The sequence below is a fragment of the Chanos chanos genome, chromosome 5, assembly GCF_902362185.1.
Source record: "Chanos chanos chromosome 5, fChaCha1.1, whole genome shotgun sequence".
Lineage (NCBI taxonomy): Eukaryota > Metazoa > Chordata > Actinopteri > Gonorynchiformes > Chanidae > Chanos > Chanos chanos.
This window is the reverse complement of record NC_044499.1, coordinates 31,256,266-31,275,686: the sequence shown is the minus strand read 5'-3', so window position 1 is coordinate 31,275,686 and position 19,421 is coordinate 31,256,266. Positions and strand designations below refer to the sequence as shown.

The 19,421-nt window shown below is 37.3% G+C and overlaps 1 protein-coding gene across 1 annotated transcript; it reads left to right on the top strand.

The window, feature by feature from the left end:
- Nucleotides 1-3,973: 3,973 nt before the first annotated feature.
- LOC115812395 (legumain-like) lies at nucleotides 3,974-11,731 on the top strand. Its single transcript, XM_030774873.1, has 13 exons — nucleotides 3,974-4,057; nucleotides 4,412-4,509; nucleotides 4,699-4,780; nucleotides 5,846-5,919; nucleotides 6,391-6,466; nucleotides 6,551-6,613; nucleotides 6,873-6,939; nucleotides 7,809-7,927; nucleotides 8,323-8,412; nucleotides 8,863-9,072; nucleotides 9,852-10,043; nucleotides 11,469-11,536; nucleotides 11,686-11,731. The coding sequence occupies exons 1-13, from the start codon at nucleotides 3,974-3,976 to the stop codon at nucleotides 11,729-11,731; spliced, it is 1,269 nt and encodes a 422-aa protein (XP_030630733.1).
- Nucleotides 11,732-19,421: the final 7,690 nt, after the last annotated feature.

Below are 19,421 nucleotides of genomic sequence, written 5' to 3'. Positions count from 1 at the left end.
AGGTGTGAAGATTTAACCCTAACGTTAACAGGGCAGCCTCCGGTTTATAAAGTACGGTCACACAAACTAGAGAGGACAAATCCATTCTTCTTTCTGTTATAATTAATTCATCAGTTCAGAAACTGAATTGAAATGTGTCAGGTGCAAATAATAAAAGTGCAGTGTATAACTGATTTCAACAGAATTAGTAAGGTTGACATAGAAACATTATGAAGCCTAAAACGTTTTGTATTTGCCTTAGAAAAAAAAAGAGGGGAGGGGGGTTCCTGAGGTTAACACAGGTTTAGGCAAATATCCATAGTCCCGACACTCCTGGGCTTCAGTAGTTGATAGGAATTTCTTACCAGACATCCACAACATTATTTGATAACATTACATTACACAATAAAAAAAAGCTGATGGAAAATATTGATGGAAAAAAGTGTTACTAATGTGATCTGAACTGGAAGGGAAATTCCTCTTTTAAATAACTATAGCCCCCTCCAGTGGCCACAAATTTTGCAAAGTTATTTGAGTCAGCCTACTTCACCTCCTTCACCCAAATGCTGCTACTCACCACAGGATCACCAAATGCTATTGGATGGATGATCTTTTTGTTTTTGTTTTGTTTTTAACCGAAGGTCATTCTGGACATCATCCTCAATCCACCTGTGACACCCTTTGAGTGTGAAAACCACAGTAGGGTTAGTCTGACATGCACATACCAACCCGTCTCAGACCAACAACAGCTCAATGTCCTCTTTAAAGTCAGTTTAAATGTTTGCCTTGACCATTGCTTTTTAATTTAGACAGACAAACTGTCTTTATGTATCTGAATTAACACTGCAAGCTAAGTTGCCAAAAAGGGATTGTAGAACCCAATAATGTAATAACTTCCCGATAATGTAATAGCTCCCAAAAATGTAATAAAAGTCTCCACTTAACTCCATCAAAAATGTAATAAAACCTGATAATGTAATAACTTCCCAATAATGTAATAAAATGGCTTACCCGTAGAACCCAATAATGTAATACTTTCCCGATAATGCAATAACTCCCAATAATGTAACAAAAATCTCCACTTAACTCCATCAAAAATGTAATAAAACCTGATATTGTAATAACTTGCCAATACTGTACTGTTTTTTTTTTTTTTGTTTGTTTGGTTGGTTGTTTTTTGTTTATTTTGGCATTGCTTGCACTTTGAAGAAAACATCCTGCCCTGTGACCACCTTGGGCACTGCAATGTGGGAACAAGAATTGCTGAGCTGTTATTCTCTAAATTTGCCCAAATCTCTGAATATATGTTTTAATACACAGACCCAGTAATATATAGGCCACAAGGTGGTGTAATTCATAAGTAAATAAACAGAGACAAACTGAAACTGAGGTCAGTGGTGTAACTGCTGAGTTTTTGGTACTGGTGTATGGTACTGGACATAATACTCTACACAGAACAAGGATGTATGGTAAGACATATACTATCATACAGATACAGGAGTAGATGAAAAAGACTGACTTACTGGGCTCTTCAGCTCTCTTTTCATCTACCATAGACCAATGGCAGTGTAGCACTGTGTAATATTCAAAAATAAAAAATGAAAAACCATTATATTATTACACATGATTAGGACCATTATATTATTACACATGTTTGTAGCATCGCCTATTTGAAAATAACGATTAACTTACAAAAACAATGCATTCCCAAAGTGTCAACACATCACTGGTGGCATGTTACTACAACAATGGCCAAGTTATTACAATATTGGGAAATTATTACATTATTGGGTTCTGCAAAAATAAGGTTAACCTAATAATGTAATAACCTCCTGTTAATGTAATAATTTATTACATTATTGGTACAGAGCTTATTACATAATTGGTTAAACACAAAAACTGGTTGCTTTAGCACAAAAATCCATACTCTTACGTCATACTCCAAAACATGTACATATTTCCCATAACTGTAAACACTATTCACCTGTTTCCACACGTTTCAATATTCAAAACTCTTTCTGCAAAACCTTACACAAAAGTGGCCAAATAAATCATTCACTGCACTATATGTTCATTCAGCAAACACATGCTCTCAATATAATTAACTCAAGTCATCACAATCTAAACTCAAAGAGCACACCTTTCTCCTGGTGCAAACACTAAGCCTCAAAATTGTTAACACAATTTTGGTTTGGTGAGAAAAATGCTGGGGCATAGACTGGCAGCTTCGAAAACGAGTAATTTGAACAATACCGCCAGGACTGTACAGGGGAACAGGCGGCGTGGTGGAACGGACAAAGGAAACTAGAAGACACACTGCACGGCATTGTTATTGGTTGTATGTGCTGTTTTTATTACTCTTTTGACTGAGCCCAGTCGACTGGTTGCTAACCTTTGTTGATTCTGATCTTTTAGAGGATGCTGTTTTAATTCGGCATCCATGTTTTAGTCATTGTGTGTTCTGTCTTAGTTTTTAGAGGATGCTGTTTTGACTCAGTGTTCACATTGTTTTTCTTTTTATTGGGCTGGTACCTATTTTGAGGATGATTGGGACATTTTAGCTCTCTTATAATCGTCTTTAATCAATTAATCTATATTTTTTTATCAACCATTTTAAGTGGCTGTGATTTTATTGGCGATGATAAACTATTCAAAGTTGTCCTATGGTGCTTCCTTTTCTCAACAATGGAAACATATTTGTTGCTGGTACATTAAGAACCTCACACTATCATGTGACGTGTCTTCATAGCCAGTAGTGTTTTGTTTGTTGCATTTTGTGTGAATGTGAGATGCTTGGTATGAATATGAATTTTTGAGATTAGGCAAACGTGAACTGTGAGCCAGATTTATCATTTGTGTTTGATTATCTTGTATAAACTGTGTACAAAAGAGCAAGGATTATGCAGCTTATGAAAAAGAAATAAAATCGGTCAACTCATTTAAAAGTATCTCCCAGATGAAAGTTGCATCAAGAGTGCCTCTCTATTGTCTTATCCCATTCAATTTGTACCAGAGCAGTTTTACAAATGTGCAATAAAAATACATTTTTTGATTGATAAGGTTTTTGTACAGGTCAGCTATATTAAGACAAGCAAAACAGCACAACCCAGTCTGCAGTTGGCATGGTGAGGCAGTCATCAGTTTCAGTCTCTGAGTCACCTGACCCACAGATACAGAGATAAGAACTGCTACTCCCAAGTCTCTCTTAACAACAGACTCCTTTAAACAAAAATGAACTCTACTCTACTTACCATAAGCATGTCCACTACTTAACTAAATTTAGAATTTGTGCACAGGGTAGATTTATGAAATAACAACTGTTTATTGCAAGAGCACGCTCACCTACATTTATGAAAAAGAATAATAAAAACAAAAAGAATACATTGCACTCTACAATATCAGTATCATCCTTCAAAAATCTGCATGAAACACTAGAGGTCCCGGCTACATTTGATTAATAGGAAAGCAACCGAAATTGGACGGGTGGATGAAAGCAAAGTTTGAAATGTGATAACACAATATGAGTATCGTCCGTTTGCTTTCAGTATGTTGAGGCTATGTGCAGTCAAAGTGCTAAGTCATGTAAAAATCTGGGACAGCAAGGGCCTTTTCCAAGGGAAAACGAATCATTAATCAGCTCTGTCTCTCATAAAATGAAAGTAAAAAAATGACTCGCTCATAGGGATAAAGCTCCTCAACTGCATAGTCCACAACCCATTCCACACAGAACGCCCAACACGGGTAAGATTTCATGCTTAAATTTCATCAATAGTCAACGCTAGTTCATTTCAAAGAGTGTTAATGCAGTTTGAATTGATACCAACTTTTAAGTTACCATTTAAAGAATAGTTCAAAAGCTTTTCCAAAAAAAAAAAAAAAAAACCCTTCCAAAATTTTTCAGGATACTGTTTTTCACAAACTTTTTAAAAGAAATAAGCTTAAGCTGAATTGTTATGTGTTTTGCCAGTATTTACAGACAAATTACAAATTTAATATGAGTGAAGGAAACAGCAAAAGTGGCAAACAGTGGGTTCTTCTTGCTGCTGGTTCTAAGGGCTGGGACAATTACCGGCATCAGGTATGTATGTGTATGAATTCTACACTGTTAAGTCAGTTTTATGTGAATGTGGCTATTTTGTACAATCTGATCTGATCAGCTCTAGGCGAATGTCTGCCATACATACCAGATGACACATCAAAATGGGATTCCAGATGTTTATTGTTTAGTAGAGAAGATGTTTGTTTTTGTTTGGTTTTTCCCCACCACCAACTGGCTAAGGTAGTCCAAAGACAGTCAAATTGCTTATTCCTTTTATGCTGTTTCAAAGGAAGGGTTGCAAGTCCTGTGCAAATTTCTATCTGAATTCTACAATATTATCGCATGTCGAAATGAAATATGGTGAAATGTATTCTTTTTTAATTTCATTTGTAGGCAAATGTCTGCCATGCATACCAGATCGTACATAAAACTGGAATTCCAGATGAACAAATTGTGGTTATGATGTATGATGATATTGTTGACAATATCCAGTGAGTATATATTTCAAATTTTTCCTTCAGTGGAAGAAACGTATGTTGAGACAGTCAAAGCTTTTACAGTGATGATTGATAACACACTTAAACATGACACATTTGACTAAGAAGTGGTGTTGTTACTTTTCAGCATATTGTATTTCTGCAAATCAGTTCAAATCAAGTTCGCTTTTTTCTAATCTACAGAAACCCGCACAAAGGCGAAATAATCAACATACCAGATGGGCCAAATGTTTACAAGGGAGTCTTGAAGGACTACACAGGAAAGGTAACGCCTTTAAGCTGTTCTTTCATTTTTAAAGAGCCACTTGAGTAGATATGAAGCCTCTGAGAAAAAAATGGGCTTAATTAAAAATAGGGTTGCAACTGGATGTATGGCCAGACATAATTCTACAGTGAAGTTCAGTTATTTATAGGCAACAAACCAGCCAGACATTTAGTGCAGAGAGAACAAGACAGAACTCTAGGAATTAAAAACATCTGTTCCTTTCAATGCCGACCACGAGGCTCTGTCAGAACAGCGAAGACAAACAAACCCACAAATAAAAAACAAACAATCAAATACATACTTACCTATGTAGGTACATGCATTCTAATGCAATGCCAGTGCAATTATTTAAGCAATCTCTTTTTGTTAAATTACAAATTATTTATTTTCGTTACATAACGACTTTATTCTCGTTAAATTACATCTTTATTCTTGAAATCTCAGAACTTTTTTTTCTCTCAATGTGGCCCTAATACTCCGTCATAGTTGATAATCTATCTGGGCCCTGAAGCCTACCTGGTGTCCAGCTTCCTTCTCCTGTCTAGGCAGACATCCCAGTAGGCTGTAGTATGGGGAACACTCCCCCAATCCATCCTGGGGCAAATTTGCGCCCCCCCCCCCCCCCCCCCCGCCCTTCTGATGCCACTTGCTACAGCCTGTAATTGTAATTTTACACTTGCTTGCTATAGCGAGTATTTTAAGGTACACCTCATAAAGTAGCCAGTGAGTGTAGGTCCAAGGCAGGTGTTTCTAATGAAATGGACATGGGGTGCATACTTTCATTTAAGTTCCTTTTGAACATTTTTAATAAGTACATCTTATCAACATTAATTTTACTGATGTAAGTTAAGTACTTTGAAATATACCTAATATGTGCAAATTTCTGTATTATACTCCCATGTTTTACCATACATCAGTATATTGTTAGGCACACTTAAAAATGCAGTGTGACCATACTACATAACAGATGTTACAATTACTGTATGTAGCTTCTACATGGATTTTTGAAACATAGCCATTTTTGTTGATTAGATCACCAAACAGCACTATATTAATCTGCAATAGGATGTGTCTTCTGAGAACTTCTTAGCCATACTAAGTGGGAACAAACAAAATGGACTGCGCAAGGTCATTAAAAGGTCAGCTACCATGACTACTCTGAAGTGATCATATCCATTATTTTCATTTTTATGTTTTATCATATCAAGCACTTCCATCTTCTCTGGATGCATATTTTTAGATTGATGGAATCACGTTTCATAATCTTTTATTTTCTCAAGTCTAGCTGCATTACGTGGATGGTATGATTACATAGATTAAAACGGTTAAAGATTAAAAAAGGCGATTGGTATGATCAACTGTGAAATCAGTATTTTGTAATTGCCTTCAAAATGTTGAGAAAGAAACCTTATGTAGTGAACCCATAACAAGTTTAGCCAATTTAAAGTAAATTGTTAGCAATTACCCACCAATTTGTTCAACCTCTGAAATAATTTTTTCAATGCTTGAAGAAGTCTAAAATTTTAACGAAGCACCATAAACACTGTTCATGTTGGGGAAAGGGCAACAGTTCATGCAATCATAAATATAAAATGTCTACTTTTTTACAGTGGCAAAAAAGATACAATTTTTGTATACCTATCAGACCATGGAAATGTTGGAATTTTTGCCTTTCCCCATTCCACAGTAAGTTCAATTTTGAATAATAATGTAACCTTTTCTTCATTTTTGCAAAATTACTCATTTTCAACCATGTATTCTCGGATACAGCTTTATGCAGCTGATTTAATTGACACAGTGACGGAAATGGCGAAGAACAATCAGTTTGCAAAGGTAAGCAGCTCAGTATGATTCTGCATCCCTTATTTCACACTGAAAGAGTTCAATATTTGAAATCATCATTCTTGAATCATAATGGGTCACAAGAGAACACCAGTATGAAGACTTGGCTGTTACAAGAAATATCTTTTTAGTCTACAAAATGATCTTAAACATTTTGTCAAAGTTACACAGACTTTATAGCTGAAAGCATTGAGGGGACCTTCACCTTCACCCTCATATGTTCATCTACGTATTGCATATAATTCTCCAGATGGTGATATACATATCAAGCTGTTGTTCGGGATCAATGCTGTCCGGTCTCCCAGGAAATGTGGAAGGTGGGCCATATTGGAGTCAAATTCAAACTTTAATCAGTGGCTTTCAATCCTGATTGGTTGATCCCATTGATCAACTAATCAGCAAACTCTTGATTAACTCAGTCAGCTGTGATAATGTGAATAATAAGTGGAATGAGGTGTGCTAGTGCTGGGCTGAAACAAAGATTTGTAGGACAGGGTGTTTCTGAGGAACAAATAGAAAACCAGTGCTTAAGATATATTAGTGTGACAAAAACATGGAAGAACTTTCTGTCATAAGACAGCCACACAGCAGAGGGATTTTAATGTGCTACTATTGTGGGGTTCCAAGAATTAAAATATCTATTTCAGAGTATTCTCCCCAAATCAATGGGGATTTATCAATACAAAATTTTGGATTATTGGCCAAATTTACATGAATATTAAGGATAAATTTAGTTTAATCTAGATTTTAGTTTCCAGGTCCATCAGTCAGTGGGATGACCTTCCTCAGCTCCACTGCCTTTAGGGTTTCCTGTTAAACAGAACTTGTGTCTTATGTGGTTTTCAAAATCTCCCATTTTCTTACAGAGAAGTTCAGTCTTTACTTTTGTTGCTGGATTGTTGATGATCAAATTTTGTTTTAAACTCTCTCTCTCTTAGGGCTGTTTGCACAAATAAACAGAATTGCTGAGGAATTACTGCACCTGTACTTACTGTCAGAGATTGTTTAACTCTGAAAGTCAGAATTCAGCTTCCCTCAGATACTTGCAGTTCTGAACACATATCTTCAGACTCGATTTGTTTCAGCCAAAGATTTTAATTTCGGACATAGTGACTGTTATATTTGTCTGGTTTGTTAAGGTAAGATGAACTCTGAGCTGTTCATAAGATTTTTGATTACACTTTAGTGTATGGAGTTTCATCATGCCAGCCACATGAGAGTTCCTGTGCCTGCTTTCTGGATTCCACAAGACATACTTATCTGAATGATGAGTTCTCTTATAACTGGATGCTTCACACTGAGAAGGTTAACAGAAATTTTATTTATGTATTGCACATAGATTAACCAACAATCTACGTGGTGTGTAAAAACACCATTAATTATACCTATAAACATAGTGATGTCATTTGTAAAGTGAATAGCAGTCTAGTTTCCAAAATAATGGTGTTTGGAAATGAGCACTTTTTGCAGTTGTCTGACTTCCAGATTTTCATACATGCTTGTGTTGGCATATATATTTGTTTGATCAATTAATCGATCGTCATTTATTTTCATTTTCCATTTTTTATGCAGAATTTTGAATTTTGATTGATGTAATTAAAGAAATAAGTACATGTACTTTAGCAGACTATGTAGTTACCAGCAACAGTATGTATAGTGTATGTGTAGTGTACCCACGCTTTCTGTTTTTTCTATCACAGAACATACTGAAGAAAACAACCTTCCATGACCAATTCATTTACTTGAAACAAAAGGTCGAGAGTTCAACTTCTTGTGAATATGGAGAGAAGGTACATGCAACCATCCAAAATCTGCATTGAGAGAATATCCAACAAATATCTGAAGGTGTGCTTGGAACAGACTAGAAGAAGCAGCAGTAGAAGTGCTTCATTAGTCACACACACTAGCAGTGAGCAGTGAAATGTGGACCAATGAGCACACACCAAAAACCAGAGCACCCAGAGGAAACCCATGCAAACTCCACACAGAAAGGACGGCCAAGATTTGAACCCAGGGCCGTCTTGCTGTGAGGCAACAGTGCTAACCATTGAGCCACCATGAAGCCCATCAGTGTGCATGGCGAAAAACTCAAAAAGACTGTTATTGTCCGCAACCACATTTTTATTACGTCAGAACTGTAGCTCATTTTGGTCAAATCATCATCAAACATCAAACACATTACATACTGTGCTGTCATCTGACCTGAATTTCTCCATTTGAAATATTTGTTTCTACTACAGGAGGTCAGCCTGCAACCAATTGGTACGTTTTTGCTGAACCCCACATCTTCAGTCAGAGAGGCTGATCTTGCCAGCTTCAGAGAGATAAAAGTTACCCATGTCACGCCGACCCATGATGTCCCACTCAAGATCCTGGAGAGCAAAATTCAGGCAGAGACAGACAGCAGGAAAAAGAACAGTCTGAAGAGACAACATGAAGAACTTCAAGCGGTGAGAAATTAGATAAATACTGCATTAAGGATGTTTTATTTTATGTGTTTCTGTTCAATAGTGTTACACATGGACATCAGTACCATGTATAGAATTTATATACAGCCATGTGCAGCATAACGATGTTTCGGTCAACAGCGGACCACATATACGACGGTGGGCCCATAAGAGTGCAATGGAGCTGAAAAATTCCTATCGCCTACTGACGTCATAGCCGTTGCAATGTCATACCGCAACGCATTACTCGCGTGTTTGTGTTGATGCTGGTGTCAACAAACCTACTGCGCTGCCAGTCGTATAAAAGTAGAGCACATACAATTATGTACAGTACATAATACTTGATAATGATAATGAACAACTATGTTACTGGTTTATGCATTTACTATACTGTACTTTTTATTGTTATTTTAGAGTGTACTGTTTCTACTTATAAAAAAAAAAGTTAAGGTTTGTAGCCCAAGAGCAATAGGCTATACCATATAGCCTAGGTATGTAGTGGGCTATACCATCTAGGTTTGTGTAAGTGCACTATGATGTTTGCACAATGCCAGAATCGCCTAACATATCCCCATCGTTAAGCGACGCATGACTGTAGTATCACTATAGTCAACCTTTAACCTATACCTTTGACATATATGATGCTCTTGATATTGCTTTATTGATTCATCAGAAAAGAGTGGAAAAAGTTTTGTAACAATAATTCTTCATATGAAAGAAACACATTCCTAAACAAATAGCATGTTATAAAATGCAACTGTGTGCTTCTTTTTATGTTTCAGAACCAAAACAAAATCACGGAGGCAGTTGCGGAGATCCACAAACTCTTGAAAGAGTCGGGTCTTGTTGCAGGGGGCTGCCAGCTGCAACAACCTCACGTATCCTCTCCCAGTTTTAGCCTGACTCGTGTGCGGGAGCTAAAAGATGTGGCAGAGCATTTCCGAATGACTTGCTTTAATTGGCATGATGAGGAGGTGAGTGATAATATTAATAATTGTTGTCACAACAATAATAGCCAAAAAATATGGCCACACGTTACAATTACCATGTCTGAGGAAAATCTAAAACTATCAAAGACAACACTACAGAAAATCAAGTGGTGCAGTGTTTGGTTTCAGGAAGCCCTTCATTCCTACGTCATGATGCAGTAGGCTACATTACACATATAATGTGCTGAAACATGCTGACAAATCTAATCAATACTGAAGTTATATAACAAATATTCAGTTAAACACATAGTCTTTTCAGCATTTTTGCATTAGAAACGAACTAACCAAAACCAACAGCAAAGCTTAATAGGCAAAACATTTGTGAACTCACAGCCTACACCTTTAAAGACAACTTGCCTGCAAAAGCTGTGAATCTGTTAAATGAAAAATGCTCACTGAACTTCACCATCACATCTACATAGGGCTGTACCCGACTCAGAATTTTGTCAGTCCAATTGTATTTGGCTGTTCAGTACGAATATTCGACTATTCGTTCCTGGGTTGGAATAATTGGAATAATTGTTGGAATAATGAGACAGGTAGCACGTGTATTTCTGTTTAAATCAAGCTCTTATAACCTAAGTTTTACAAAATTTCACTTTAAACATTTAAAACCACGTGTAGCCTAAATGAATAAACATGAAACAGTTTAAAATAAATTCAGGGTATTGCCTGCTATGAAATAATAACTTCTCTTCAACAAGATGTTCTGTATCTCTCTTTCAACACAGTAATTAAATCTTAAGTGTAAACGAATAAATAAACAAATTAAACACTTGCGATTTAAAATCTTTAAGTTGAAAAAGCACATGTTTGTCTTCAGTCTCATTTTAGATGGCCACCAGTTATGCAACTTACCCATTTCATGTTTGATTTTGCTGAATGATAAGCGAATTCTTGCATAAAGAGTTTGCATCCAACTTTGTATGTTCGGTGTTCAAAATGCCGCCATACTTTAGACTTCTTCTGAGGTATGGTTATAGCCAGCCTACTTTACCAATTACTCAGTACACTATACCCACAGCCCAGCAGCACTGACCAAGAAAGTACTTGAGTAAAATTAAGAAACAGGAAGAAACTAGAAAAAGTGAAAATCTGTGGCTGTGTGTAACAAGGCTGTGAGTGTAAACACGCCTTATGGACAAATAATACAGCAGAATGGACACGTCTCTAGATTAAGAAAGTAGATTTTTCACTTTGAATATACACCTGGGGAAAGGCAAAAGTACTGTTGCTTGAAAATACTCAGAAAAGTACAAATTTTATGTAAGCACATGCAACCAGGTAAATGTAACAGACCTTTCTAAGTATGAGCTACTACATGAGCTATCATCTTTTATTGCTTTTCATCTGAGGATCCATAGATATATCAGATACGTCAGTCTCACCCTTGTCATTATCTTTTCCCAGTTTGAGTTTGCTCTCTCACAAATGGACATTTTTGCCCAGCTGTGTGAATGGGGTGTGACCACTCAAAGGTACAATCTTATAAAACTCATCATATGAAAATTATACTGCATCAACTGTTGGGAAAGTTCTTTTGCAAAATAGAACAGCATTTTTAAATGTTTTTCTTAAGCCCAAAGTAACAGTTTTAAGTGCAATTTTTAATTTTTTTTGTTTACAGTATTAAGGATGCTATAACCATCGTGAGCAGTCGTTTCAAACCTTAAGCATGCATGCAGACCTGCTGGAGCCTTTGACCATCAACTAAACTGTGTACTGGTGGTGGAGTCATTAGAGTTGATCATTATAATGGTTCCAGCAGTGGTGGTGGTTCCAGGGAAATGGGGGTTGCTCCACATAATCATTATCAGTATCTTACTCCACAAAACCTTTGCAGCATCTTACTACATGTTTTGTGGTTTTGCTTTGTTTTGTTTTGTTTTGCTTCGAAATATTTTTCATTTTACAGGCAAAAGCTTCTTTTCATTGAGTTATTTGAGATAAGTGAAGAATAAGGTCCTTTCTGTTGACATCTCACTGTTATATATATATAATTGGTTAATGGGCACCCAATGAAAACTCACTGTCATGAGAAAGATACAATACACTTCATATACATACACAAACATACACATAAAAAGGAATACACATGCATGGTTCATTACATACGTGTTTAAAAATGATGTTTATGGGTTTTCCTCTTTCCTCTTAATTTTCCTCTTTCCAGATTGTATACTCCAATGTGAATCAGGGATGTGTGCCTTTTTGAGATTTTGTTAAAACATACTTTGTAGTAAGTTATGCTGGGAAGGCATTACTTTTTTCCCCCGTGTTTTTGTCATTTACCCCTGTTCGTTTATACTTTGCCTTTTTTTTTCTTCTCCCTTTTCTTTTATGCAGTGTTGAACTCTGGAAGCTTTTTGTAACCGAAGTTGCTATCACATTCCCACATTACTATTGCAGTGACATGGGTTGCTAAAATTTGGGCCAGAAAACTACACTAGGTTCAGCTCTAGAAGTGAACTGGTCACGACTACTTGTTGAATAGAAAAAACAGTAACAATGTTTAATTAGGAACACTTCACAAAGCTGGGAATCACACGCGGAAAAAAAAACAATAAAACAAAATAATAAACAATTTCCCCTTAACAGTCAGTCACTATATACACAGTCCAGTCAGTACATAAACTCAATTTCTTGGTATGTGCTTCCAAGCTCAGATCCTCTACGCATGCATGTATTACCACTATCTACCCGGTAGTGTATTGGCACAATTTTCCCTCTGAAAATGGGAGACTGATTTGATCAGTTAGCCAAAATAGAATGACTCAACTAAAACTCCAGACACAGCGCCATCTAGGGGAATGGAGAATTACAACACTTTTGGCTCTGTACAATTTAGATGGGTTACACTTTATAACATCTTTATTCTACAAGGCCCTGCAACACAGGCGCAAAAGATACCTTCTATTCAAATAAAGTCTTGGAGGATCGTATTGTTGTCCAGTTCGTAACTAGTGTTGCCCTAAGGGGAAATTTTCACTTTCAAAATTGCTGTAGTACTACTACAGAATTGTTGCAGCAATTTAGACGTTAGGTGTCAAATCATTTTACAGACATACACAATTAACTGTAGTATGGACTGTAAATAAGTGTATACTAGGGAGATTTACAACAGCACATCTGGGAATATGAATGGTTTTCAATTTGAATAAACAAACTTCCCATCCTGTAAGGGAATCCAAGACATCTATGAGAAAACAGGACAAATCTAACCCCAGTTTCCATAGATTCACATACACACACACATGGATTAACATGCATGCACATTAATACATATATTTAAATGAGCAATCTTTTAGACTCTTACAAATAAAATAAAATAAAAAAAAAAAAACTAAAACGTTTGAGTAGTATAATCATACAGTGCTCTCTGAACTTTTGTGGTCCAGACCAGCACAAAAGATGATTTCTGTCAGTGACACTCTTCTCATTGGTTTCGTGTGCTTTTTAAGTAAACCTATACATTTCTAGCATTTTATGAGTGTTCTTGCTTTTATTGGCTCCGTTTCTATATAACTGTTAGCAAAAATGTATTTGGACATTGTGGTGGTTCTAAACCTCTAATACCAAATTTAACATTTTTTCTTTAGAAACAATAGCTACGGTTACATGCGCACATTTTATCATTCGGATTGAAATCATTCCAATGGCTGTTTCCGAGTGTACTTTTAACATGAAAGCGATCGGATAGTTTGTGCGCATTTACAGGTCACAAGCGTAAATCGTCATTACTACGCGTACTGAACATGCGCGAAAAGTTTCAAGCGCAGAAGACAGTCTGACTGAGCGTTTACATGGTTTTATCGAACGGACTATCAGAAATCTACACCACCGCTTTCAATCCGATTGAATTCTCGATCGGATTGGGGTATTCCATTCCGATCGAAGTGTTTACATGAAGCATTTTCATTCCGAATGAGTTTGAATCCGATTATTAACGGAATACTAGGCTCCATGCAAACGCACCTAATGAAGTATAATTCATTCCTCATAAATTGCAACAGGAGACAGTTCTCAGCTTCCATTTGTGACAATAATGAGTACTAACTTTAGAAATAAATGACTAGTTGAGCTGAACAGATTACAGCACAGTGATATGTTACGTAATCAATGGCCCTTATTGAGGAACAGACAAGAGGTGACAACTACAAAGCAGAATTACCTGTTCTATAAAGGACGTTATTTGCTTCTTTCTTACTTACCCATCTGAATTCATAACAATGCTGTAATATAAAAAAATATATAAAATATATAAAAATATTTTAAAAAAAGTCTTAAGGCAATCTTTTGATCAAAACTGTTCTTGTAATATTAAAATACTCCTCGGCACATCAAAAATTTAGTCTGATAAAGTCAATCTTAAAAGTTTAGAAAATTCACATTACTATCATACATCCTCAACATTATCATTTGCTAACATTTCAGTGGACAACAAGAGAAGCTGGTGTAAAATTCTGAATGACAAACGTGGCACTAATCTGATCTCAACTGGCAGGGTAAAATCCATTAAATGCCTATAGCCCCCTCTCGTGGCTGCGAATTTTGTGAAGTTACATAAGTCACCCCTCTTCCCTGCTCCACCAAGAGGCAAGTTCTCGCCACAGGACCAGCAACCCTGCAAGTTCTTGCCACATGATCAGCTCTCTCTCTCTCTCTCTCTCTCTCTCTCTCTCTCTCTGTTGTTCTCTTTTATCAGAGTGTGAGTATCATGAGTATCATCATTCTGAGTATCATACTAATACGTTCCTGACTCTTTCGAGCGTGAAAACCCTGGTATAACATAAACCATAAACAAAAGACAAATTTATGTTCTTGCATAACAAAGATTCCCTTTCTCTTTTTCAAGTAGGCCCACAGCATATCTCGTGGTAGTATCCTTTATAATGGCTCTCATATCCAGATCTTATGTAGGGTATTGTGTAGGATTTGTTTTTTCAATATTTGTGAGTTAATGTAAGATGAAAAATACTCCCATTTTATTGGAGATGTGATATAACTCAGCCTGCAGTTGTTATGCGAATTCTGTGAAAAGGACCAGCGGGGTTTGCCGTCTGACATGTTTCTTGGGGTGCCTCTGTTGTACAGACAAGTTCAGTGACTGTTTGATGCAGGGACGTAGACCTATCTCATTTCTCAGTGTATGACAGCATGATCAAGCTCCTTTCACGAACACTTAGACTAATACCACATAACAATAATTAATCGCACTCATGGAGTGAATTTACGTTCTTGGGAAACAAAGATTCCATTTTTTTGTCTTCATGACTGAGCAGTTTAGCTTTTTTAAACCCTGCTGTTTGCACCACATGAGTTGTCAAGAATTAATTATTAACTGAAAGAGGCAATGCTATTTTGCCAATTCTGATCAATAATACTGCGATGGACTGTCGACCTGTCCAGGGTGTTTCCCGCCTTTCGCCCTATGAGCGCTGGGATAAGCCCCAGCACCCCCCGCGACCCAAATTAGGATAAGCGGCTTAGATAATGAGTGAGAGTGAGTGAAAGAGGCAATACTATTTTGCCAGGTTTGATCAATAATACTGCGATGGACTTGCGACCTGTCCAGGGTGTTTCCCCGCCTTTCGCCCTATGAGGGACCCAAATTAGGATAAGCGACTTAGATATCGAGTGTGAGTGAGTCAGTGAGAGTGATCAATAATAACCTCATTGTATATGACTCCCAGAATTGGAATTTCCATGACTAATAGTGATGGTAGTGTCTTGGATCTTAAGGTGTGTGATATTTAAAAGCATTATATAGCCTATCAGTCAAAGCAAAAATTAACATACTCTCCGTTGTGCTCCAGTGTTCCATATCTTTAACACATCTGAGCCGAGCAGTTGGTGGAAAAGACATAACGCGTTACCCTGTGTTCACATTGGGAGCGGGGAGAGCGTCAAAATACACTCTGGCAACCCTGCCAACAACGCTGTGGACGTCTTATTCGGACTGACCACAAGTAGGATATGAGTTAACCTCATGAAATCTTTTACATGTGATGGTGTGAAATCAATCAATGAAGGAAAGAAATGAACAATTATAATTAGGCTACATGTCTGATAACAAAATAACGAAGTAACCTAATTAAAAGCCATTTGTGTGATGTGACTTTTGTGTTGATCCTCAGTGCTAAGTCAAATTTCAACATGCAGTTTCTAGGGCACGTTTCCAAGCCTTGGTCTTTAATTAACATTAACGTTAATTTGTGTGTAGCCTACATTAAAGTAACTGTGGTCCTGTTCCTGATCCCACCACTCTGTCCAAGATGCGCGGAGCCACGCTGGCTCACCTAGAAAATGAATAACTTCCAGTCGCTTTGACATTCTCGCTGCTCCCTGTGTGAACATGGGGTTACACTTATTTCATTGGTTATACAATATGTATCCATCAGCGTCTTTATTGTTTGTACAAGGCATGAAAACGGGATGATGATATCAGCAGAGCTAGCAAGAACTCAGCCATAAAGTTACTAAGATAAAATCTCAACACACACGACAATTGTGCCCAAGTGTTTTGTTAACAATATTATTTTGAAACATGCTGTGTTTGAAATGTCCACTCAATCACTATACAGTGCACTATGTAGTGAGTGCTCGAGGTAGAAAACAAAATATAGTGAGTGAGTGGACAAATGGATATCTTCTGGTGCTCTCTATTTAATTGCTGCCATGCTATTGGCTGATATCGTCCGTGACTGTTAAATCCCGCCTTGATTGGCAAAAAAGGTGAGAACTAGCAAATCAGTTCAGTGAGAGGTCGTCGGTTAATGACACAAAGAGTAGGGAGTCGACAAATTACAGATTAATACATTGTTAATTCCCATTTTGACTTTTGAAATACTCTGGAGCAAGTTTGGAGCAATGCAGATTGTTACTTCATGTTTATGTTAGCGTGTGTGTGCTTAAACCCCTCCTAAAGAATTGTTAGAAGATTAGCTGTTTGCTCTTGCTCGCGGCATTATCATGTCCAGAATGATCCTGCTAAGTGTGGAAGTCACGAGTTTCCCAGTTATTGTGAATGCATAAGCAATTCATGTAATATGTCATGTTTCTGGTCATTTTGTAATGTTGATGGTTTTCACCATGTTTGGAAATAAACATTTCAAATTCTTTATTTATAACACCCTTTTCTCTTAAGACGGTTAATGTGTGAGGAGACAGATTGATCATGTCCATCGGAGAGCTGTGATGTACAGGGTTTGGACAAAATAATGGACCATTTTAGGCCTTTTTTGAACATTGATTGGGGAAAGAAAAAATTTGGCAATGGCAGCCCTTCCATGGTATCCAGCTGCATTGAGCTCTCGATGAACTGTTTCGGTTGATACTGGGTTAACAAGATGTTGGTTTAGCTCTGCAGTCACTTTAGTAGCTGTGGTTCTGTGATTTTTTGACACAATGCGTTTTAGTGCTCTGCAGTCACGTTCACAAAGTTTTGGCTTCCGTCCAGAGTTACGCTTCCCAGAACTAGTTTTCCCTAGGTTTTGGTATACCATCATGACTTCAGAAACAGATCCTCTTGATAGCAGTTTTTGTTACTGAAGCGCCAGCCATTCGCGCTCCAACAATTTGTCCTCTTTGGAAGTCTGAAAGGTCACACGTTTTGACTTATACTAATACACAGACTTCTACAGAAAGAAAAATCTTGGGTAATACATAAAGCACAAGATGTCTGCAGTGCATATACATAAGATTTACATATCACTGGGAATTGCATTAACGTCTAAACGTCTGCAAATTTATAGGTCTTGAAATACCACGTTTCCATTATTTTGTCCAACCCCTGTATATATTGCTAGCTTTGCTCAAGTTGCAGTGTGTGTGTGTGTGTGTGTGTGTTTGCTGCTCCTAATTTGGTAAAAGTGTATTTATCATGGATGGAGTACTGTAAGCCTTGTTTAATAACACAGACTAGGTTTTTCACTGTGATTTTAATTTGATGTTAGGGGCTGCATGCAGCAAGGAAGATCCTGGGTTCGATTCTGGGTCCTTTCTGTGTGGAGTTTGCATGCTTTCCCCATGTCTGCGTGGGTTTCCTCTGGGAGCTCTGGTTTCCTCCCACAGTCCAAAGACATGCAGGTCAGGTGAACTGGAGATACTAAATTGCCCACAGGTGTGAATATGTTCATGAATGTTTATCTGTGTTCTAGCACCCCCTGCGACCCTAATTAGGATAAGCGGTTTAGAGAATGAATGAATGATGAGATGGCTAGCCACGCAGACTGAAATGATGATTACATGTGATTACATGCATATTGCGTGGAATGACTCGGGGCTCCACACACAGGATAGGTCCAGTGTGTTTCGGCTAGCATGGCAAGAAGATATTACACTTTGTCTGCAGTACCGTACTCAAATTATACATTGTTGTTCAAATGAGAAAACATACATGTATATTTCTCATGATTAGGGAAATTTTGTGTGACCATTACATTTTCCATTTCCCAGGGTGTGACTCTGTTTCTGTTATTCCCATGATCTTCCTTGTGCCAGCGGCGGGTGTATTTCACACATCATCTTGAGACCAGGAAACATTGTACAAAATATATGTATATACTTATATATAGACTTACGAAGAAAAGAAGTAGAGGTTAGTCCTTGCATTAAATTGTTTTATCGATTGAGGATGTGAAATAAGAGGAGACTATCAAGGACAAAAAGATAGATACTCATTTTCGATGCCCAACACAGAAAGCTGTGCTTCTATGTTACTGTCATTCGTAATATCACTACAGTGTGAAACATTATTAAACTCAATCAGCAGGGGTCACTGTGATACAGGACACAGAAGTTCACAGTCCTTAGCACATTAAAGCTCTGCCCATCTGCTACCTCAATAAAAGTGTAAATTCAGTCACACAGCTTCATTACACAATATTGCCATCTAGTGTCTACTTAGCATAAAAAAGTTTGCGTCTGGAAAACCTCAGAAAAGGATTCATTCATCAAGTAAAGCATGAAAGCTGATTATTTAATAGTGGCAGCACTTGCTGATTGAGCGACTGAAATAACTGTGAAATAATAAAACTGGGATCAGATACACTTTCATCAAACATTGAACACTTGAATTACTGGCCTGTCTTCTTGTTGAAAGCGTACAGTGCTGTCACAACCAAACATCTAATGAAATTCACCAGACAGATAGAGGTGTAAAAAGTGCAGTCTGGGTAATGACAGGATAAGTGAAGGACACTGGAGCAGAGAAGTGGCTGATGGTCTCAGACTTAGTATGATATGACTGTTAGTAGGCAATAAAAGTGAGCGAGTTACCTCATGCTGTGAAGGATGGAGTGAGGGGTGGATGAGAATGTTATGCATGGTGGAGGGGTGGGTGTGGAGGATGAAGGGAGAGGA